The sequence below is a fragment of the Thunnus thynnus genome, chromosome 9, assembly GCF_963924715.1.
Source record: "Thunnus thynnus chromosome 9, fThuThy2.1, whole genome shotgun sequence".
Lineage (NCBI taxonomy): Eukaryota > Metazoa > Chordata > Actinopteri > Scombriformes > Scombridae > Thunnus > Thunnus thynnus.
This window is the reverse complement of record NC_089525.1, coordinates 2,602,536-2,624,109: the sequence shown is the minus strand read 5'-3', so window position 1 is coordinate 2,624,109 and position 21,574 is coordinate 2,602,536. Positions and strand designations below refer to the sequence as shown.

General features: G+C 39.1%; 1 protein-coding gene and 1 pseudogene across 2 annotated transcripts in view; both read left to right on the top strand.

Moving 5' to 3' along the window:
* Positions 1 to 3,582, top strand: part of slc7a11 (solute carrier family 7 member 11) — a 28,482-nt gene extending 24,900 nt beyond the window's left edge. The window contains exons 10-13 of one of the 2 annotated variants that reach the window (XM_067598511.1): positions 296 to 445; positions 637 to 814; positions 2,040 to 2,097; positions 3,008 to 3,582. In XM_067598511.1, the coding sequence (XP_067454612.1) occupies positions 296 to 445; positions 637 to 814; positions 2,040 to 2,095 (384 nt within the window). In that variant the 3' untranslated portion in view covers positions 2,096 to 2,097; positions 3,008 to 3,582. Of the gene's footprint in view, positions 1 to 295; positions 446 to 636; positions 815 to 2,039; positions 2,307 to 3,007 lie in introns of those variants that run through there. The other variant, XM_067598510.1, reaches the window with a different exon arrangement.
* Positions 3,583 to 20,652: 17,070 nt separating this feature from the next.
* On the top strand, positions 20,653 to 21,222 carry LOC137188859 (ribosyldihydronicotinamide dehydrogenase [quinone] pseudogene; annotated as a pseudogene).
* Positions 21,223 to 21,574: the final 352 nt, after the last annotated feature.

Here is a 21,574-nt window from a genome sequence, read left to right as displayed (position 1 = left end):
CTAATTATTGTTTTGTGTTGGGAAGCATAAGTTAGAAGTATACGTATTGTTGCTATGGTTACCTGCGTATACCTTGCACGCTTACATAGAAGGGTGGATAAACAATTGACCTCTGACCTACGTTTGAGGTGTTCTGATAATGGATTTTAATGTACACCTGCCAGCCAATCAGAAACAAGAATAATTTCTGCAGCCATGGTATGAATAAGAATGTCTACACAAACCACATAAACTACAACATCAGTTACAAAGCCTTGTCTTGACTGTGCATGTGTGTGTTTGTATGTGAGTGCAGTACCCAATGACCATGCTCCAGCTGTTTGTGGGAGATATCTACAGCCTGTTGAACTTCATGAGCTTCCTGCGGTGGCTGTTCATCGGTGTGGTAGTACTGGGTTTGATCTACCTCCGATACACCCAGCCTGACCTCCCCCGCCCCTTTAAGGTCAGTGTCTTCACACCTGTACACACCTGTAGCCGTACTGAATCCTACCTGGACTGGTGTCACAACATTTACCACGTTACAGATCACACACCCTCCATGTATCCTACAGTGTCCCACTTTGTTCTTATGAGCTATGTTTCAATCTAGCAAACTCTTTGTGATAACATACCTCACTCCCAACTTCTCCGCAGGTACCGCTCTTCATCCCAGTGGTGTTTTGTCTCACATGCTTCTTCATGGTCTTCCTGTCTCTGTACTCGGACCCAGTCAACACAGGGATTGGATTTGCCATTTCCCTTACTGGCATCCCCGCCTACTATATCTTCATTTACTTCGACCACAGACCAAAGTGGCTTCAGAGGGCTTTAGGTAACTCATAACTATCAGTCACTAATACAATGGATCTTTACATTCATCTGCACATACGACATTGGGATAGATAGATAGATCATTCTGGGGACACAAGGTCTTGCTGTACTTTTTCTTTCATGTTACCCAGGATCAAATTCATCATGTTTCAATTTTAATTATTTTTTCAGTTTTACAAAATTGTTACTTATTTTTACCCTGAAGTACCCTGATAAATATGTAAAGACATTTGGAAAATAATGCTGGAATGTTTCAGGAGCAGTTGCTAAACACACTATACATGGAGCAAAATGCAAGTTACCTTGCTGCCTCACAGCAGTTTGGGACAGCACTCTCAGAAAAAGAAAATGCAAAGTTGAAACCTAGAAGGTTCTTTGACTTGTTGAGAACCCTTTTCAAGATTACTTAAAAGTGTTCTCGGATGGGGAACTGAACTGTAACTGTATCTAAGGCTTCCACCTAGCATATCTGAGTGGAACATTTCTGTAAGGGGTTCACTTAGTAAACTATGACAGTTATTCAAAAAAAAAATCAACTATATTAAATATGGACATTTTATGGATATTTTTGAAGAAATTAAAGCTGAAAAACTACACCCAGTTAAAAAAAAAATCATATTGTCACCTTCCACCTTGGTTTGATGCCGTTCTTACTTTGGCCTGGTGAAGGCTCTGACTACAATATTAAAAACATTTTCTTTAAACCCAGGTTCTTTACAGACAAATGGTTCTTTGTGTTTGCCTTTCAAATAACATTTACAAAAGCTAGTGAAAAGAAAAAAAAATCTCCTAAGGTTATGGTCTTAGGTAGAGCTCTATCTGTGGAGAACCCTTATGAAATCCTTTTTTTGATTGTATAATGTCATTTTAAAACCAGATTATACTGAATTCTGTCCTATTTGATGGACTTAAAATAGAGACTTAAATAGTTCAGCTCACTCTGCCTAAGAATTCAAAGATAATCATGGAAGGAGAGCAAGCTGGCAAACCCTCAGCTAACAAAGCATGTTCATTTTGCAATGCTAATAAGCTCTGGCTAATGTGCTAATTGCACACTTTTGCTAATAGTATCTTATTTCTGTTGTAGCTTAAAATGTGCACATTCCCAGGTTATCTTTTTCCTTGTTTGTTTTCCAACCAAACAATCTCATTAGGTTAACATGTGTCAAGCAGTTTTCCTTATATAAAATGAGAGATGACATCATTATGTTTTTTTCTGTCCTCAGATTCCTTCAACAGAACCTTACAGATCCTCCTGGAGGTCGTTCCTGCTGAGCAGTAATGGCACGTACACACCACATCACCTCTTTGCTCTCTTCAGATCACATATATACTGAGCTGAAGTCAGAAAAGTGAAACTGGTTCCTCATTTTACTGCTAAAACTGCTACTGCTACTACAGAGAGTGGAAATTAAATACTGTATGTCTGTGCTAAATGTGAGTTTACATAATGTGTTTTGATAAAAAATTTTCATGTTGAAAGAAGTGAAAATTATTTTTTATCCACGTAGTTATTTTTTGTGACCATTTGTGATTATTTATGTATCAGTAAATGCTCACCTGATTACCATTCTCTTCTCAACAACCCACACTAACTGTGTGACCTGAAAGAGCAAATCACTGGACATGATATGAACACTAGGCCTTATGCAAGAAACACTCATACAAACAGATTTGTGCTTTTAAGAAAATTTGTGGCATTCATCAATTTTTTCATACTAAGAATTTTCTTAAGGGTATAAATGGGATTTAGGAGTGCTCCAGACTTGTCATACGAGTCCTGATCAGACAGTCACTGATGTCTTTACAGGGGAGCAACACTTGTAGTTTAAATATGATACCAAAATCATCTAAATAAAATAGCCTATATAACTAAAACTAAATTCACCATATTATTATAATGGCATATTTTGGCGCAGCAACTTCTACATTTCAGTAGTTGCTTCTCTCTGCATCTTTCTGCATGTCTCTGTCCAGTAGGATCATCTTCTGTTGCAGCTGATAGTATAAGATTAACTGTAATATTCTCTTGTCTAAAATCTCTGGGACTCACATCCCCTGACCACCTCCCATCATGAGCGCTTTGCTTTAGAAAGACATATATAGGCATTCATGTCAAAGCATTCCCTCTTTATTTCTGTCCCACTACAGTGCTGCTCTATATCGTTGTATTAATATTTTCTAATTGTTTCAGGTCCCCTACTGACGCTCCTAAACTTATTATGTTTTTGTCTGCTGATATCTGGAAACAGAACTGGAAACGGTGTGAAATTCTTGTTTTTACTCTTTGGTAACATTTCTGTGAATGAAACTTGCCAACAAACAGAAGCTGAACATGAAGCCTTACATTTTAGAGGCATTGATTAAGCTAACGATCACATCTCATGAACGTTCATCTCCTCATAAACAGGTGACATTCATCAGGCAGAAATGAGAGATTTTCAACAAGTTCAGACACTTAAGAGAGTCTGTTGAATCCAACTTGGAGTACTTTTATGAGCAAACCTCACATAAAAAAGTCAGAGAGTTTTAGGATAAGAATATGAAAATGTTCTTGCATGAGACTGTCTGGATGAATGTGGTTTATTATAGAGTATGACACTGATTGTTTTTAGAGAGGCTTGTCCCGAGTTACCACTGTTTTCTTGAATTATAAGCTACTACAAACTCAAAGGTGCACCAGTCACGGAAAGATGTTAAATAAGCATCATGTCTTAAATTTGAAATGTCATGCCTTATCAATAAAAACTAAGCAAAAAAAATTGCAAATTCCCAGTGTGTGTAGCTCTGTTTTAGTCTGCAGCAACTCTTCAGAAAAATATCTGCTGCTAAATGCTCCACTGTGTTCACCACAGGGTGTCTGCACACTTTTTCACATCAAATTTATGCTAAGACCTTTTTCAGTAAATGCAATAACCTTTTCACAGCTGAATGTATGTATGTTTGGGCTGGATGATATGTTTTAATTTGATATGTTTTATTGATATGTATCTCCACATAACAAAGATATGCAAAATCACATATAAAAGTTTAAAAATATAATAATCAAAATGTTTAATGCAATAAACTGTGAGGTATTTCATCATAAAACCCTGCATTTGTCTAAAACAAAACCTCACACAACTCATTTTAGCTTTTATTACAATTTACTTGTGAATCCTATTGGACAACAGACATTTGTAAAATGATAAAGCAATATGAATTAAATATGATACAACATGATATAATTAATAAACTTAAGGCAATGCAGGAAGGTCAGGTTGAGGAAACCATCGGTGTAATCTTTTCTGCAGCTGTAGTGGGATGTTTATGAAAATGTTGTGATAATGTACAATCAGTCTGGTGATCATCTTCTGGATCCAGCTGACCATGTAGTGCGTGCTGCCACCAGTTGAAACATGAATGACTTATTGCCTGATTGGTATGATTTTCCTATACTTTCCTATACTGAGCCACCAGAGTCTAAATATTTACTGTATGTCACACATTTATGTATCTGTCAAGCTAAAACACTTCAGAGCATTCAAAGAAATGAACTTTATAGAAATAAAAGCATAGTCCAGGCTCAACTTGCACTAATAATTACATGCATCTCAAACATAAAGTAAGGTTACATCATGACAAAATATTAAGTGGATCATCATGACAGAGGACACTACACATCAGCCAGTCAGCATCTCTCACACACAGTACAACAACTACACAAGCACGCTACACAAGTTCCTCTGAGTACAAACTCCCCGTCTCTCTTTTGTCTGCTCAGTAAAACTTACTTTGTTATTAATGTTGGCCTCAGCAGTTCTAGACGTATTTGTGCTCACCTTTTGTCCATTTTAACATTGTTAGATGATCCAGTCCTAACATTAGGACCTTTGCCATTCGACACAATCATTATTATGACTTTCCATCACCTCTCTGACCTTATGTGGACTCTCTGCTCCCCTGGTAGTCCACTCACATTTCACATTAGCCAGTCAGACTACATCAGCACCACACTCTTACCTCCTGCATCAGGAGTGAAGTAGCTTGGCCCTATGTGGCCTGGTGTGGTTATAGACTTACTCCAAGCTGTGTGTGTGTGTGTGTGTGTGTGTGTGTGTGTGTGTGTGTGTGTGTGTTTGGCATGCAGTCTGCTGATGTGGCTGCTCTCCATTCCCCCTGGGTGGGATTTACAGGTAATCTGTCTGTGTAACCGCTGCCCTGTGGCACACTGCATTCCCTCTCAGCTCTCTGTCCTGTAAATGGAGGGCTTTTACTGCTGATGAGAGGATGGCAGGATGGAGACAAAATGCCCGGGAGCTTTCACTTTAGCGCTGAGCCATAAAAAAGCTGGCTTAAACTCAACTAGCAGAAGTCTTTATGTGAGCAAAGCCAACTGTGCCCACACTGCAGGCACATGGACCTGTACCACACTGCTGACGGTTCACAGGCTGTCAATGCTCAGGTTACGTCAACTTTTATTTTAATGTGTTCACATGAGCCTTAATTAACATTTAATATTAAAGGGGCAACCTGATTTCATAATACTTTACATCCACCTCTTCACGTTCCAGTGCATGTTACTCTGTGGCAGTCTGCATCGCTTCATCACAGGAGTCTCCTAACATCTGTAGTAGTAATAGCAGTCTAATTCAGGGTCTCATATGGGAAAATAAGGTCTCAGCTGGGATTTTAAGACAGATCATTTACATTAACCAATTGTCATTCACATATTTTATTTGTGCAGGAAAAAAATCTGGGAGGAAATGGATGAAATTAAAAAAAAAAAAGTAGAAGCTTAAATAGCGTCAAATTGTTACGCTTGGCGAAGGTGGAAAAGTTTACGTGTCAAGAAAGAGAAGAGGACAGTGATTTTTCTTCATAATCTTCAATATATTTGCACGAAGGGAGTTGATAGAAAATGCAATGATTCCCATTTTGCCAACATTTAGAAATTTGATTTCAAGTTTGATGAATGTGGTCATAATGCCATTTTCTGTGATATTTTTGGCAACAGTAATGGAGGCGTGAAAATTTGGCAGATACCTCTTAACAAGATATCTCATATCTGATATGTTAAAAAGATTACAATGGTTGTGAAAATTCTAAATGAATGACTCAGAAAGTACATTTTTACAGGACTACAGTGATGGCCCTCTGGCTTTGCTATGGCCTTCAGGTTTGTGTGGTGCCCTGGGCTGCTGCAGGGGTTTTGTGTTTTGTGTCCAGGTAGCCAGAGACTGTATTAGTGCCACTGGGTGCACCTGGCCAGTCCAAACAGAATGCATTTAAGATCAGCCATCCCCATTCCTTCCCTCTCTTTCTGCATCACACTTTTTTTTGGTTTGTTTGGTTGTTTTGTTGCCCTTATCATATATTTACACCATACAACACTACACATTCACACACCCACTCACCAGCACTACTGACTGACCATTTCATACATTTGATAAGCACATTTTATTGCAATTTGTTCTTTCAAAAGTAAACATAGTTGATTGACTTTTCAATACAACTGTGTGCATTACTCTTATTTTGTCATGGCCTAAGAGCTGGGTCATAACACTATTGAAATAATTTTGGTCCACTGAATACAGCTGCTCCAGCATTAAATATGGAACTACAACCTGAAGCATTGATACAAGTACTAGTCTGTCCAAGCATTAAAAAATTGAGGGACAGGCTCCCATCAAAGTGAAGCTACAGTCGGGTACGCTGTCCCTTGTGTCCCCTAAAAACTTAAAAGTTGACATATTTCTGTACTTGCAGGAGTTGGCACTGTGAGCACTAAGACCACATTCAGCTGAATTCTGAGGGGAAGCACACAACAATGCATCCTCTCCACACCAAACAACAGAGAGAAGTGAGCACTGTAAAAACACAGGCTCCCAGTGGATGAGCAGTCTCAGTCTCTGTTCAGTACGAACATATACACACATCACCATATCTGAGCACCTCATTAACGCCAGCACACAGGGGTTGAGACACTCTATTTTTATACCTCAACAGCTTGTTTTTTTTAATTTAAAAACACTGAAGAAAAGAGAAATCTGTAATTAAATGCTTTGATACATTTGAGTCAAGAGGTGCGACCTTTTGATTTGACCTCTGAGCAACATGAAGGAGATAATTCACACGAACTAAAGAATTTAGGTTCCAGGTGCAAGATGAAAAAAAAAGATCAATCCACCCATGTGTCATCACATGTATGCATGTGTGTATATATGTGTGTGTGCACATGATGAAATGTTTCTATTACCACACTGTGTCAGCTCAAGGAACATTCATGCTGGTAGCTAAGAGATAACACGCGCACAAGTGCACACATACACACATACACACACCAGCTCTGACACAGAGAAAATGCCAGAAGTTGGCGCAGTGACAAAGGCTAAGGCTCACACACACGCACACACACACGCGAGTGAACAATGTGCCACAGTCCTGCTTGCAGGCCGAGAGAGACCGAGAAAGAGAAAGAGAGAGAGAGAGAGAGAAACAGAGAATCAGAGAGAGAAAGAGATGGAGAAGAAGAAAAGAGCTGGATAACATTTTGAGGAGGCATCCAAGGAAATGCACCAACCTGCATTCACAGCCAGTATACAGTATGTTCTATGGTATCCAACTGAGACACAAAACACACACAGCTGATAATGTGTTTAGTATCAAAAAGAGCAGGGAATACCATTTGATCACTAATTCCAGTTTGAAAGATAATTCTGCTTTCATACAACTTATATTCAGTTTCTATTGGTAATGTCATTGTACTCACAAGAGTTATTGTTATGCATTGCTAAAAAATAAGTCTGACAGGAGAAACAAACATGAGCAGTCAGATGACAACCCTGTCTCCTAGCAATGGTGTTTACATGCTACTAATTTGCAACATCAAATATGTTTTGAAGGAAATGCAATGCTGCTCCAGTGATGTTATCTGTCACACACTCACCCTCTTTCTACTGAGTAGGAAGGAAAAAGACAGAACCCACGTTCACCGCCCAGTGTTCCTAGTTCACTTTCCCTCAGAAAACCCTGATCACATTCAGAAACACTTGTCGTTGGTGTTGTCAGATGGAACACTCAAGTTGGTCCCCGGCACTTCCTTCTTGATCCTTCTTGATGACTTTTATACATAAGTGAAGTCATGAATGCAAGCTCTGATTGGTTCAACATGTGTTCTGCACCACCTTTCAGCCAAGTCATAGCAAGAAAGTCTTTCTTTCCTAATCTGAAACAGTGACCATCTGAAACCACAAACATGGTGTACAGTCTGATCCCAACATAAACTGTCAACACTATTGCTCACATTTGCTTAAGCAACACTACAGACAGTTTAGTGCTGCTTTAAAATGACATTTCTCATTTTTCCAACGTCTTTGCCAGACAGATGTTACATTTACATAACATCTCTTCTAGCAAAAAAACAAACAAACTATTGAACCATCTATTAGCCATTTACAGTCGGTCTCACTGCTACATGTGAGTCACAATATACAGTATGCTTCATGAGACTTGTGGTATTAACAGTGTATTTTTGGATTCATTCTTATTGTGTTTCTCCTCTCCTTTCTCCTCCTCTCCTCTCCTGTGCTCTTTCCTCTCGTCTCCTCTCCTCCCTTCTCCTCTCCCCTCCCCTCCCCTCCTCTCTTCTTCTCTCCTTCTTTCTTTCTCCTCTCTTCTCCTCTCCTCCATTGTTCTCCTCTTCATCTTCTCAGTATGCGCCTCCATCCCCAGGACTTCCTGCCTGACCTTTCACTGTATTATCCAACAACACACATGCGCGCGCGCACACACACACACACACACACACACACACACACACACACACACACACACACACAACACACACACACACACACACACACACACGCACACACACACAGAGTCTCAGTTTTCTGATACGTTGACATGCAGTTCCATAGACAGACACATGGGGGTGCTGCAGTGCTTCATAACACTTCTGGACATTTGCTATTGAAATGAGCTGAAGCACAGAACAGAACTAAGCAAAGACAGACATCACCACTAACACACTCCAACACCTCACATAACACATGAACACAGCAAACAGAGATATTATTGAGCTGCTATATGGTGCAGAGGAAGCAGGCTTTTATGTGTATGCTACAAAGAGGAAGAAGGAACGAGAGAATTATTACCAAAATTCTTAAACTTTGCCTCCTGTGTATTATAAACTAAACTAGCAATAGAATAAAAAGACATATTTAATAATGAAATGTTTCTAACTCAAAGTCAAAACCGTGAACTGCAGCACTTGATGAATGTCTTTCAAACAGTTCCAGAGCTCACAGGAACTTCCCTCCTTCAGTCAATAGACAGAACATTTCAGAGATTCAACAGTGAATGGTAAATGGTGAATGAACTGCATTTATATAGTGCCTTTCTAGTCTTCCGACCACTCAAAGCGCTTTACACTGCATGTCACACACACATTCATACACTGATCATCAGGAGATCTAATCTAAGACTCATTCACACACACTCATACACCGATGGCACAGCCTTTGGGAGCAATTTGGGGTTGATTATCTTGCCCAAGAACTGGAGGGACCAGGTACTGAACCACCGATCTTCCGATTAGTGGACGACCTGCTGTACCTCCTGAACCACAGCTGCCCCCACAATGCAGGTTTTTAAATCGACAGAAATGTTTCTTATGCTTCCTGCAAACTGAGTTACTGAATGTGTGAGGAATGGATTATTTTCAATTCAAGGATGAAAACATACAGAGAGACAGAGTGAGAGAAATTGAGAGCTGAGAGAGATATTCACGTGTCATATGTGTCTTTCTGTGTTAGTTTGTCCTGCTACCTCTCTCCAACACATCTGAAGGCTTGGTGGCAATCAGCTGTCTTTGTGATTATTACGATATAACTGAGACAGAATCATTAACTAAGTTGATACATATTCACTGTTTTTATCAACCCCTTAATGTCCAGTTTCCCCCTTTTGTTAACAACAGGCAAAGACAACAGGCAGTTTACATTCCACAAACAACCATTAAAAACACATTAGTGAGCCACACTGTTGCACTGGGTGACATGTTCCTTCATTACCATGAACACATACACTGTAGTTTATTTGACTCAATCACACACACACTGTCCTGCTGCTAGAAATACTCACTAGAGCACCAAATGTGGATTCTTCCGCAGCTGAAAATAGTCCCCAACAAACGTACAATTTCCTCCTGTTTGAGGTACGTTTCTTAAAACTACAGTGACCAGCTGTTTCAGAAAATTATTATTTGTGGGTAGTTTTAGAAAGTTTTACGTGTTCAGTGGGAGCCAATGTGCTCGGGGCTGCAAGTATTGAGTCAGAAAGTATAGACAGATGGATTAATACATTATTTGACAATAGAAACACCAGCCCCATCTTTTTAATTTCTGCATTTGAAAACTAAATAGACAAACTGAAAAGCATGCCCAGGTTCCTGAAAAGTTGCCCATTGTGACAATGTGCGTGATAACGTGTGCAATTTGGAGCTTCTACAAACTATTATACTAATTATAACTACTACTATAATCGTCATGCTATCACTACCTGTCATCATGTCACTCTGCCCTACATCTACAGAAAGCAATAACTACACACACCATAAAGTTGAGGTTTTGTTTTTTTTAAATATGGCCAGTAAAACTACTTAAAAGATCATATATTATTTTAAATTTGATTTTATGCCATTTTATTTTACTCAAACAAGTCATTGTCATAGCGCCTGCATAATGCCTAAAAACTGCAGATACTGCACTCTGCCTTCCTCAGGGAATGTGACGGGAAAATGCAGGATCTACAGAAAAAAAATGTGATGTCAGCTTTCTTGTCTATTTTAAATAAACAGTGTAAGAAAAAATAACTTTGATTTTAGTATTTACAGTTCATCATTCAAAAGTAACTGTTTTGCTGTGTGTCTGTCTGCTATTACAGTTCTTTTTTTATGATCGGTCACATGCATGCTTCAATACTGAGTCCACATCTTCAAAATTCTTCATGCAGTCAACTTTACCAGACCACTGCTGGACACAGCAGCTCATTTTACACACAAGAGCAAATCCTTCCAGCAGACATGAACACAACTACTCACGTGTCAATCAGATAAAAACACTAACAGGCAACACATGATCTTTTTATGGCAGTCTGTGAAGTATGATCTCTGTTTTTTTTTATTTTGTATGCATTGCTTTTCAATTATGGATAATGTGAGAAATGTGTATATTGTTGTAAACAAACTTTTCATTTGTAGCTCTCTGTAGAATGTACAGCAGTGTATTTTACAGGAACAAGTCATAGAAATGCAGCAGGAAAGCTTTATTTTTGATAGTTTGTTTTTGGTGGGGGTTTGGTTGAATATAGGTGTATATCAGTGTGCTTATGATTTGGCAGATCGCTTTCCATATAAATATATGTTTGAAGTGAGGATGTAAATGAGTAAAATGTGCTGCAGATCCACAGACTTTTGTTGGTTGTTTGTGTTTGAGTGAAAATTCAGGAAATTTGAAGGCTGTAGTCAGCAGAGATGTGCAGAGGCCCCAGTATTTGTATTTGTATTCGAATAAAAGTGGGAAAAGGCTTAAAAATGTTTTTGTTAAAATGTTAAAAATGTTCATCATGTAGCAGGTGGATGTGACTCCCCTTGTTGAGACCTGCTGATAGACGTAACAGCAGAGCAGAGGAGAGACACTGAGATAGTGATGTAACTGAACTGTGCACTGGTATTTGACATGTTTTTTTTCCCCAAATACATATAATTTTTAAAATATTTGTATGAAACAAATATTCGTAAAAAATATCTCACTATTTGTGCTTTGCAGAATAACGTATTTGTATTCGGGCACACCCCTAGCAGTCACTGAATACTTTTGTGTGAAAACAGTGCAAATGTGTCACAGCTTAGTCCATACTGAAATATCTCAACAATTATTAGATTGATGGCAAATTTGTACAAACATTTATGTTCCTCTGAGGATGAATCCCTAATGACTTTGGTGATCCTCTGACTTTTCCTCTATCACCACCAGCAGATCAAACTTTTTACTTATCCTGTCTAACATCTTAACATCTACTTGATGGATTGCTATGAAATTTTGTACATCTATCAATGATGCCCAGACAATGAATCCTAATGATTTTGGTGATTCCCTGACTATCCTCTTGCACCACTAGGAGGTTCACATTTGTGGTTTTTAATGAAATCATATTCCCATCAGCCTCAGTTCAGCAGTAAACATATACCTGCTAAACATCAACATGTTAATCATTATGAGTATGATTGCATGTTGCGTTTAGCTCAAAGCTCTGTTGTGTAAGTACAGCCGACAGAGCTGGTTGGCTTTAGCCAAGATGTGGCTATCTCACCATCTAACACTTGATATGGCTGTCATTAGCTTTTGCTGTCTAGTTACTGAAGAACAACTGAAGAATGAACAGGCTCTGCATCCACTCTGCTCAGTGTGTAGGTACATGTGTGTGCATATGTTGAGTGTGTTTTGTTTGTGTGTAAATGCAATGAAGCCTGAAGGGGTGGGGCCACCAGCAATGCAGGAAATGCTGGAGGGTGAAAACTGCTAACCTGATGCAAAGAGTAAGGGGCTCATTGACAAAGAGACCCTGAGGGCAGGGTCAGAGGTCAAATCTGAAAGGAAGTTAGTTAAACATTAGCGAGGAGGTCAAAACTATAAAAAATGATTGTTTTCATGACTGTGCGTGTGTATGTGTGTAAGAGAGAAAGAGAAAGAGGTTGCTATACTAGGGCTGTGACTCAACCTAGTGAGAGGAGGGGGTGATCCCTCTGGCAAAGTGTAACTAATGGGGCGTGTGTGTGTCTATGTGTGTGTGCGCGTGCGTGTGTGTGTGCACGCACACGTGTGCGTGGTGGATCCTGAGGTTCCAGGGTTGTCCCCATTAACAAGAAGAAGCGGACCCCCCCAGGTAAGAGGGGTCTACCCATAGGGTTACTCATGGCCCAAATGGATGTGACAAGATTGTGTGTGTATGCATGTGTATGTGGTGTGTGTGTGTGTGTGTTATTACCTTCATATTAGCAGAGATGGATGAATGGATGCATGTTCTGAAGAACTTTGGAAGCTGTTTGTTTCTGCATGTAAATGTGTAGCAGAGGAAGCTGACTGGCCCGAGGCTGCTGCTGTCAGAGAGGCTGACACACACACACACACACACACACACACACACACACATACATACAATGAGTGGCACAGCACTGTGAGTCTGTGCTTGTGTGTGTGTGTGTGTGACTCAGGTCCAGTGAGCAATACTACACACAGGAGTCAGTGAGGTATGGAGACGCACACAGTAGTCTGATGAGACAAAGCCACTAATTCAAAGTGACCACAGCCCGCCTCCAGAGACTGCCATCATTACTGAAGGATACGCACACACACACACGCACACACACACGCACACACACACACGCATGCACACACACACATGAGCGCAATATGTATTTTTCTTCTAACAAGAAGAACTGTCTTTTATTTTTGGTTTTTATTTCATCTTTATTTATTTTATAATAATAAATAATACATTATTATTATTTAAAAATAGATTAAAAATTATAAAAATAACATCCAGGTGACATTTATTTTGAATATAGCAAAGGTGAAAATTCAATTAAAAAATACAATGACAATGAAAATGTTAACATGCTGATGTTTAGTGGTCAGTGTTTACCAAGTTTATCATTGAATTTTAGGATGTTAGCATGCTAACATTTGCTATATAGCCCTAAACATAAAGTAGTAATGTCACTGGTTTTGCAGGTATTTGGTCAAAAACCAAGTTCCTGAATGCACTGTGACCTGATGATAGAGCTATAGGAAAAGTCAGGAGAAATATCTCTGAATACCATTTTTATGCAGATGATGAAATTTTGTATACAGTAGCTTTTTCTTAATGGACAGGTTTACATTTTTTCAAGTTGGTCTTAAAACAACAGTCAGGTGTCCATATGAACAATGAAAGAGGTTTTCCTCGCTGTAATCATTCCTCCTGTTCATACTGGATGTTAAAAGATCCGAAATCCACCGTGTGTCCACACAGTCATTTAGTGCAAAAATGCATTTAAAAGTTGATGTGAAGCTTATATGAGGCTTCAGCAGCCTGAGTTTGTCACACCCTGCCTGGACAGTGTGTTTTTTGGTCTTTTTATGTTCTTGTGTTCTTTGGGGTTTCCTGGTTTGCACTTCTGTTTAGTCCTTCTGGTCTTATGGGTTTTCTTGTTATATTTGGGTGGTGTGTTTGGACTGCCTTTTGTTGTTTAGCCTGGTGTGTTGTCATACTTTTGGTTCATGGCGGTTCTTGGATAGGTTGGTGTGGGTAGTATTTAGAGTATTGTGTTTTCTGGGTTTTTGTTTTGTTACTGTGTTTCCCTTGTGTGTTCATGTACTCCTCCTCATCTGCCCTGCTTCACCCTTGTTAGCCCTGCTCTGCTCTGTGTCTTCCCCACACCTGCCCTGTATCAGTCTCGTCAGCCCTGCCCTGCTTCCTGTGTTTCCCTCAGCCAATCACTCCCAGCCTGTCCTTGTGTCTCATCACCTGTTCCCCATTCCCTGATTAGTTTAGTCTGTATTTAAGGTCTGGTTTTGAGTTGAGTCTTTGTTGGATCATTTGTTTTGTTCAGCTTGTTCTGTGTGGTTCTGTTTTTGCCCAGTCCTGACCAGTCCTGACCACCCCTGACCACCTCAAGATTAAAGGTTTTCATCTACTCTGCAATCTCTGCATGCTGGTCTCTGCAATTGCGTCCATTCCTGCTACTCAACCTGACAGAGTTAGTCATATCAAGTGGTTATCTGACACATTTACAGTCTTTTTAGCATCAAATTCCCTCTTTGTGTTTCCTCGGACAGTGTTTCCCTGTTGAGCTGTGGTGGAAGTATAGTAACAAAAAGAGGGACTTTGGCACTAAAAAGACTGTAACGAGTGAAAGATATCTACTTGATTTGACTCATCTGGACGCTGAAGCTTCATATTAGCTTCAGGTAAACTTTTCCATACATTTTTGCACAGAAGGAGGACTGTGGATTTTGTCCCCCATCACTTATACTGTAAGTGCATTATGAAGGGATCTTCTAATGGTCAGTATGAACGGGAGGAATAGAAAGAAAAACATGTTTCAATGTCTATTTGGGCTCCTGACTGATGTTTTAAGACAGATTTGAAAATTGTGAACCCATCTTTTGAATTATGCCTCTCTAAGGATACACAAACATACCTGTGACCCTTACACAGATAAATGCATTATGGGTAACTGGAGGTCACACAGGAGCCAACATGCACTACTTCCAAACCTTAAGAATGTGTAGTGTGGACCTGAGTGTCTAGCAGGTTGGAGGCTGTATTCCAAAGTTGTTTGGACGTGGGTCAGAAATGGAGATGAAAACAAACATAAACATGTATAGAAGTATGATAGAAACAGCCACATAAATGTTTCAGAGTGACGCCTGTCCACATTCACGTACACGCAACCCAGAGATACATAATCTCAGCCTTAGTCAATCTACAAGCTCATTTTCAGGTCTTACAACTTATAACTCTTATTTATCTCAATCTGGTATTAAATGCAAAAAAGCAGTTCCCCACATATGTACATATATGGCTTGGATGGTTCACAGATTGATAGATGCACTGTTACAGCAGCCAAGTCACACACAATAATCATAAAACAAACAATGAGGACACTGTGAGGTAGATGAAAAAAGTAATAAAATATAAATAAAAAATGTTAACTAGAAACTGAACTAGAACTATATAATCTGGGACCTAAAATCTCTATATATACAGTAACAGTGCTTGGTAATATTCTGTACATGGCTAATAAGACCTTGTAAATATTGTATGTTGTCTTGTATTTTTATGACAGTGTGCCTCATTGGAATGACAAAGATGATACAGAGATACTCAAAATCTGAACTTTCTGCACACACTCTCACGCAGCCAGCAACAGTTAAGTACAATCTTGACTACGGTGATATTTATAAGCCACCATCTACACTTCACTCTCTACTATCACAGCGCTCTGTAATTCTTATCTGGAGATGTCTTTAGAACTCAGGAGTGTTGGCCCTCTCTGTGGACAGAAGAGACCTGAAGTCCTTCATATATATCCATACAGCACTTGTAGGAAAACAGCCTGTATGTTACATCACCGTATAGACACACTCACTGCTTTTCGATTCGATTACTACTACTCGATCACTGTAAACTGAGGTCATCAGTGTCCTCTTGCAATGAGAAAAAAGTAAGGAAAAAGAAGAAAGACATACACGTTTTTTTTTTTATTTCAGGGATCGTAAAATCTTGGAGATAATCAGTTTAAACTTATGCACTTCTTTTAAATAAATGAAATCTTTATGAAAATTGGTAAAAACTCAAAAACAGTCAGATCGTGGATAGCCTAGCTTAGCATAAAGACTGGAAGCAGGGGGAAACAGCTAGCCTGGCAAGTCCAAAAATATGCCTACTTCCAGCTCTAGATCATACACACTTTGAGACAAGGTGATTAATAGTTGACAATGAAATTAGATGAAATTTGATATGATTTGATGATGTAATGAAATGGGATGATGTATCATTATATGCTATATCGTCATTATCATTATGTATTATATCAATTGTAATTAGTATACTCTCATTTCTTAGAAGTAGCATCTGCTCTCTGTTGTCTGCCTGTTTTCACTGTCTGCATCATGCTGTGGTGTAGGACCACTCAGCATCAGCCAGTTAACGTTTCACACACTCTTTCAGGTGTTTTCAGTCTCAAACACACAGTGGCTGCTTTAGCTGCTTGTTGCTTGGCAAAAGAAAATGCTTTTTTCCTAAGAGGACCCTCTGACCAGCCTCTCCATTGGCTGCACGAGTCCCACAATGGGACTCACTGTTGCCATAGTGTAGCTCCTTTGATGCAGACAAGATGGGATGCAAGTGATGGAGGAGAGGAACAAGAGGTGACAGAGAGATGAGGACTGAAAAGATGGAGATGGAGATAGAAACATGTCTGTCTGCACTGCAATCACAAAGACTAAACATAAAATATGCATTTTCTTTCACACAGTCTTCCTGTCACAGTGTTTCCAAAAGTTCGATTAATAATTGGCAAATGATGCATCCCACATCTGTGTTTTTGCACTGTGGGAAAACTTTAGAGATTGGCTTGCCAGGAGTGCTACCGTTATAGGTCAAAGCAAGGTGGTGTATTTGTTACTGATTAGCTTGGAACCAGCATCATTAATGGAAGGTGGCATATTTATTGTTGACTGATTTTAATCCATGTTAGTGACATGGCTCTAGGGATGGCAAAGTCGGTCTACCGGTCAGTCCACAACTTTGCTGTGATATACTGTATGTAAACATCCACTTCATGGATTGACGCAAAACTTGGTACAAACATTTATGGGGAATTTCAAGAGTTTAAGACTTTGGTGATTCCCTGACTTTTCCTCTAGTGACACCACGAGATTTACTTTTTAGTTCTTTAATAAAATATCTTAACTATCAGATTAATTACTGTGACATTTGGTAAAGACATTCATGGTTCCCAGAGAATGGATTATAATAACATTGATCTGCTAACCATCTAGCACCATCATCTGATCAACATTTCATTCTGTCCAAAACCAAATTTATGATCAAATACCTGCAAAACTACTGACATTCCCATCAGCCTTCAGCTGTACTTTGTGTTTAACTTTAATTAGCACATATTAGCCTGGTAACATGCTAACCATATTAGCATGCCGATGTGAGCAAGCCCCCAGGAAGTGTGCTGGTCTTTGGTCTTTGGCAGAAGTTGACATAGTGGCCAAACCATGGAATTACAACTTCTGGGTCCGTCATGTGATGCCATTAGGTCCAAAAAGACATTTTCCCTCACACAATCATTGAAAAAGGAGCAGCTGTGAAACAGTGGATACGTTTTTTTTAGCGCCAAAACCCATATGAAATGATTAGTTTCCCTATCAGAATTCGATCCATTTGATCCGAAAACATTTAGAAAGTCTTGAAGAGCCAAACAACTGAATTATTTTATCCCCATTCAAGTCAGTGGACGGCTAAACCAGAAATTAGCTGGCTTGGTTGGCAGAAGTCTCTGGTGTGCATGCTCTATGGGCCTAACGATCAGGAAGCATCAGCAACATCTGAGTTATTTCTTTACAGTGGGAAGTGGCTTTTTTAGCTTCATGCGCCACTGAGCAACTTTCATGGGAATGAACAGAGCCCCACCTCCAACGCTGTATCCAGTTCTCTTAATACATCCATGGATGTGAGCTGTAGACTCTTAGGCTTGTATGTAATTAAGAGCAATTCTGGGAAGCAAAGGAAATCAGTAACCGAGGGATTTACATGACGGGTTGAAGGAAAGCGGACAAATGAAAAAAATGCTAATTATAACACGTCATCACAAAATATCTCTTGGAACACGGAACATCAGTGTGTTTAAACCAGCAATGAATAACACACAGACATGATATTGATCAATAATATTGATATTGTTCTTCTCATCTCACTCTTGGAAAGAAAAAGAATATATGTATCTCCCAGATGTTGAACTAGTCCTTTAAGCAGAAGCAGTGAATTCAGTTTAACATGATTCAGGCTCTGCCAGTTTGCAACATCAGTGTTAGTAGAGCATGCAATGAACATTTTGCAGTCCTGCAACATCTACCTGCACTATCCTGATGTAAATTATTGATTATAATAATGATTTTAATAATAGTTAACATTGTTCTTTTACTGTATATACAGCAACCTTCTGCCCCTCTTTAATCCCAATCCTACTGTTGTGCCAACACAAGCACAGACCCTTCAGCAGCTGGAGTTTAGCCTGCAGGTACAGAATCACACAGCCCTGCTAGAGGCTCCACTGCCTCTTTATCCACTACAGTGACCAAGCTAACAGGCAAATACTGAAGAGAAACATTATGAGTCACTAACAGATACATAGAGAGCCCCCTGTTAACCCAGTTACTGCACTGAACTGGTTTGTGGTTGACATACAGCATGTAGACATCCTGAACGAACCTGTTCAGCTCCTTGTTTGATGATGATGAAGCTGCTTCAGATGTTTGGTCTCTTCTTATATTAAACAGTCTACCAGGGCAAATGAACATCCCGTTGCTGTCACTTCACATGTTCACTCATAAAGCATTATGGGTACATTTTGATGTCAACACAAACGTGTGATGACGATGAGTAGTTTTATGATATATTATGTAATAGCACTGCTACTGCTAGGATACAGAAATCTGCTATATAGCCGTACATGTAAATCATATAGTACATATACTACATTTCAATGTGTCTCTCACCAATATACAAAACATTTAAGTCACATACAGTACCAGTCAAACATCTGGACACATGTATATCCACATATATACCATATTTTTTCATCTATGAATATTTTCCTTTTAAATATTTACAGTATACATGTATTTTATCAAATAAACACTGATATATGAGTTTTCTTGTATATGGATGTATTCAAAACTGATTGACTTCATAATTTTTTTTTTTTTTTCAAGTTTTCGTAATAAATCAGGGGTCTTTGGTTTGATACCTTACTTTTGATTTAAATGCTGCAGGTTCCTAAAAACAAACAAACAAACAAACAAATAAACAAAAAAATCCCCTCTGTCTGTGTACCCTCCGCCCAAAGCTGTGTTCAACCTGTTTGATAACAGGATAAACAAATATACAATGCATTATTTTTGTTTTTCCATTTTTCATGTGAATCAAAAAAATGGAAATCCACATGCTTTTCCCATTTTCGTCTTCAAATCCCCAATTGGAATAGAAATTAAACCAAAACCAGAAAACAACTTGTTGCTGCTTTTATCTATATTATCTGCCCCTCCTATACAGACAGATAGATAGATAGATAGATAGATAGATAGATAGATAGCTGTGGAAACATGATTTAAAAAAAAAGTGGAGCCAAAAAAAGTTTTTGAGTATATTAAATACCTACAGTGTTCCCTCACAGCAGAAATGGCGTGTCTGGAAATTTAAATAATCAATGAAGTTAGGCTGCTGTGCCTCTTGCGTAAATGGATGCAGCATGTCTCTTAATGGGGAGATGCACTTATGGGGGGATGGGGAGGTCTGCAGGTTTTTAATGAACTCAAACGTACATCTTTCAAAGTTACAGTATTTTTAATACCAAATTCCCTCTTTTTGTTATGATCCTTCCACTGTAGCTCAACAGGGAAACACTGTACATGGAAACAAAAAGAGGGAAGCAGCGTTACTTCATTGATTATTTAAATCTCCAGACATGACTCAGGACTGGTCAGGATCTTATGGTAATTAATGTTAATTAATAGTGTTTCCCTGTTGAGCTGCATTGGAAGTATCACAACAAAAAGAGGGAATTTGGCAATATAAAAAAGACTGTAACGTTGAAAGATATCTGTTGAGTTTATTAAATACCTGCAGCAATCCTCCTGCAGCAGAAACAATAAGTGTGTTTCCCCCTTAAGAGAGACAGTGTGCACATTTAGGCACGAGGCACAGCAGTGGGACTTCATTTATTATTTAAATCTCCAGACACACCGTCTCTGCTGCAGGGGGATTACTGCCGGTATTTAATAAACTAAAAAAAGATGTTTTGTCTTTTTTTGAGGGGGGGCTTATAGTCAGCACCCCCAACTATGATCATGTTCCCGTGGCTATTCTATGCTATAGGGGTGGGCCTGAATATAAATACGTTATTCGGCAAAGAACAAATAGTGTTTTGGTTTTTTTTACGAATATTTATTTCATACAAATATTTTAAAAATTATTTGTTTTCAGGAAGAAAAAAAACATGTCAAATACCAGCATGCAGGTCAGTTACATTGCTATCTCAGGAATGGCAAAGACAGTGTTGATCATGTATGCACACCAGAGTGCTGGCTCATTCAATGCTGCAGCCAAAGATGCTGCTGTGGAGGTTTTAACTGCTCAGAGCTGCATGGTGGAAGTTTCTGACCTTTACGCCATGAAGTTTAAAGCCACTGCTACTGCACTGGACATCACCGGAGAAATTAAGAATGCTGAACACTTCCGTTACGCACAGGAGACAAAATTGGCATGGGAGGCAGGAAAACTGTCTGCTTACATCACTGAAGAATAATGTAAACTAATGATGGCAGACTTAATCATCTTTCATTTCCCCATGTACTGGTTCACTGTTCCTGCAATCAGGGCTGGATTGAGCGGGTGCTCACACTGGGCTTTGTCTACTCACAAGAGAAGTGATACACCCAGGGCATCTTCAAGGACAAGAGAGCCATGCTGTCCTTCACCGCTTGGTCTCATGAGCCCATGTTCAGTGCAAATGGCATCATGATGCACATTTCCTTATTTGGACATCACTCTGACACACGCAAAGTGCTCTCAAGGGACTCTCGATAACCTGTTGTTCCGCTTCTCCTTTCCACAAAGTTAGGTTGTAAAAAATTGGCAATAAATGAAGTAGCAAAGCAATAAGTTCTTCCCTTTATGTTCAGTCTGGTCGCCAGAATAAAATGTTGGCATTGTACGTTTCTGCAAACTACAGAAATGTTGAATATCTACGTTTAAACATGTGTAATACGTAGCATATTAACATGTCAACAAAACATATCATATCAACATTTCTACAAAACGTAACATATTAATATTTCAACAATACGTATCATATCAAAATTTCAACAAAACATATCTCAACATTTCTACAAGATGTAGCATATCAACATTTACAAAATATGTATCATCTCAATATTTC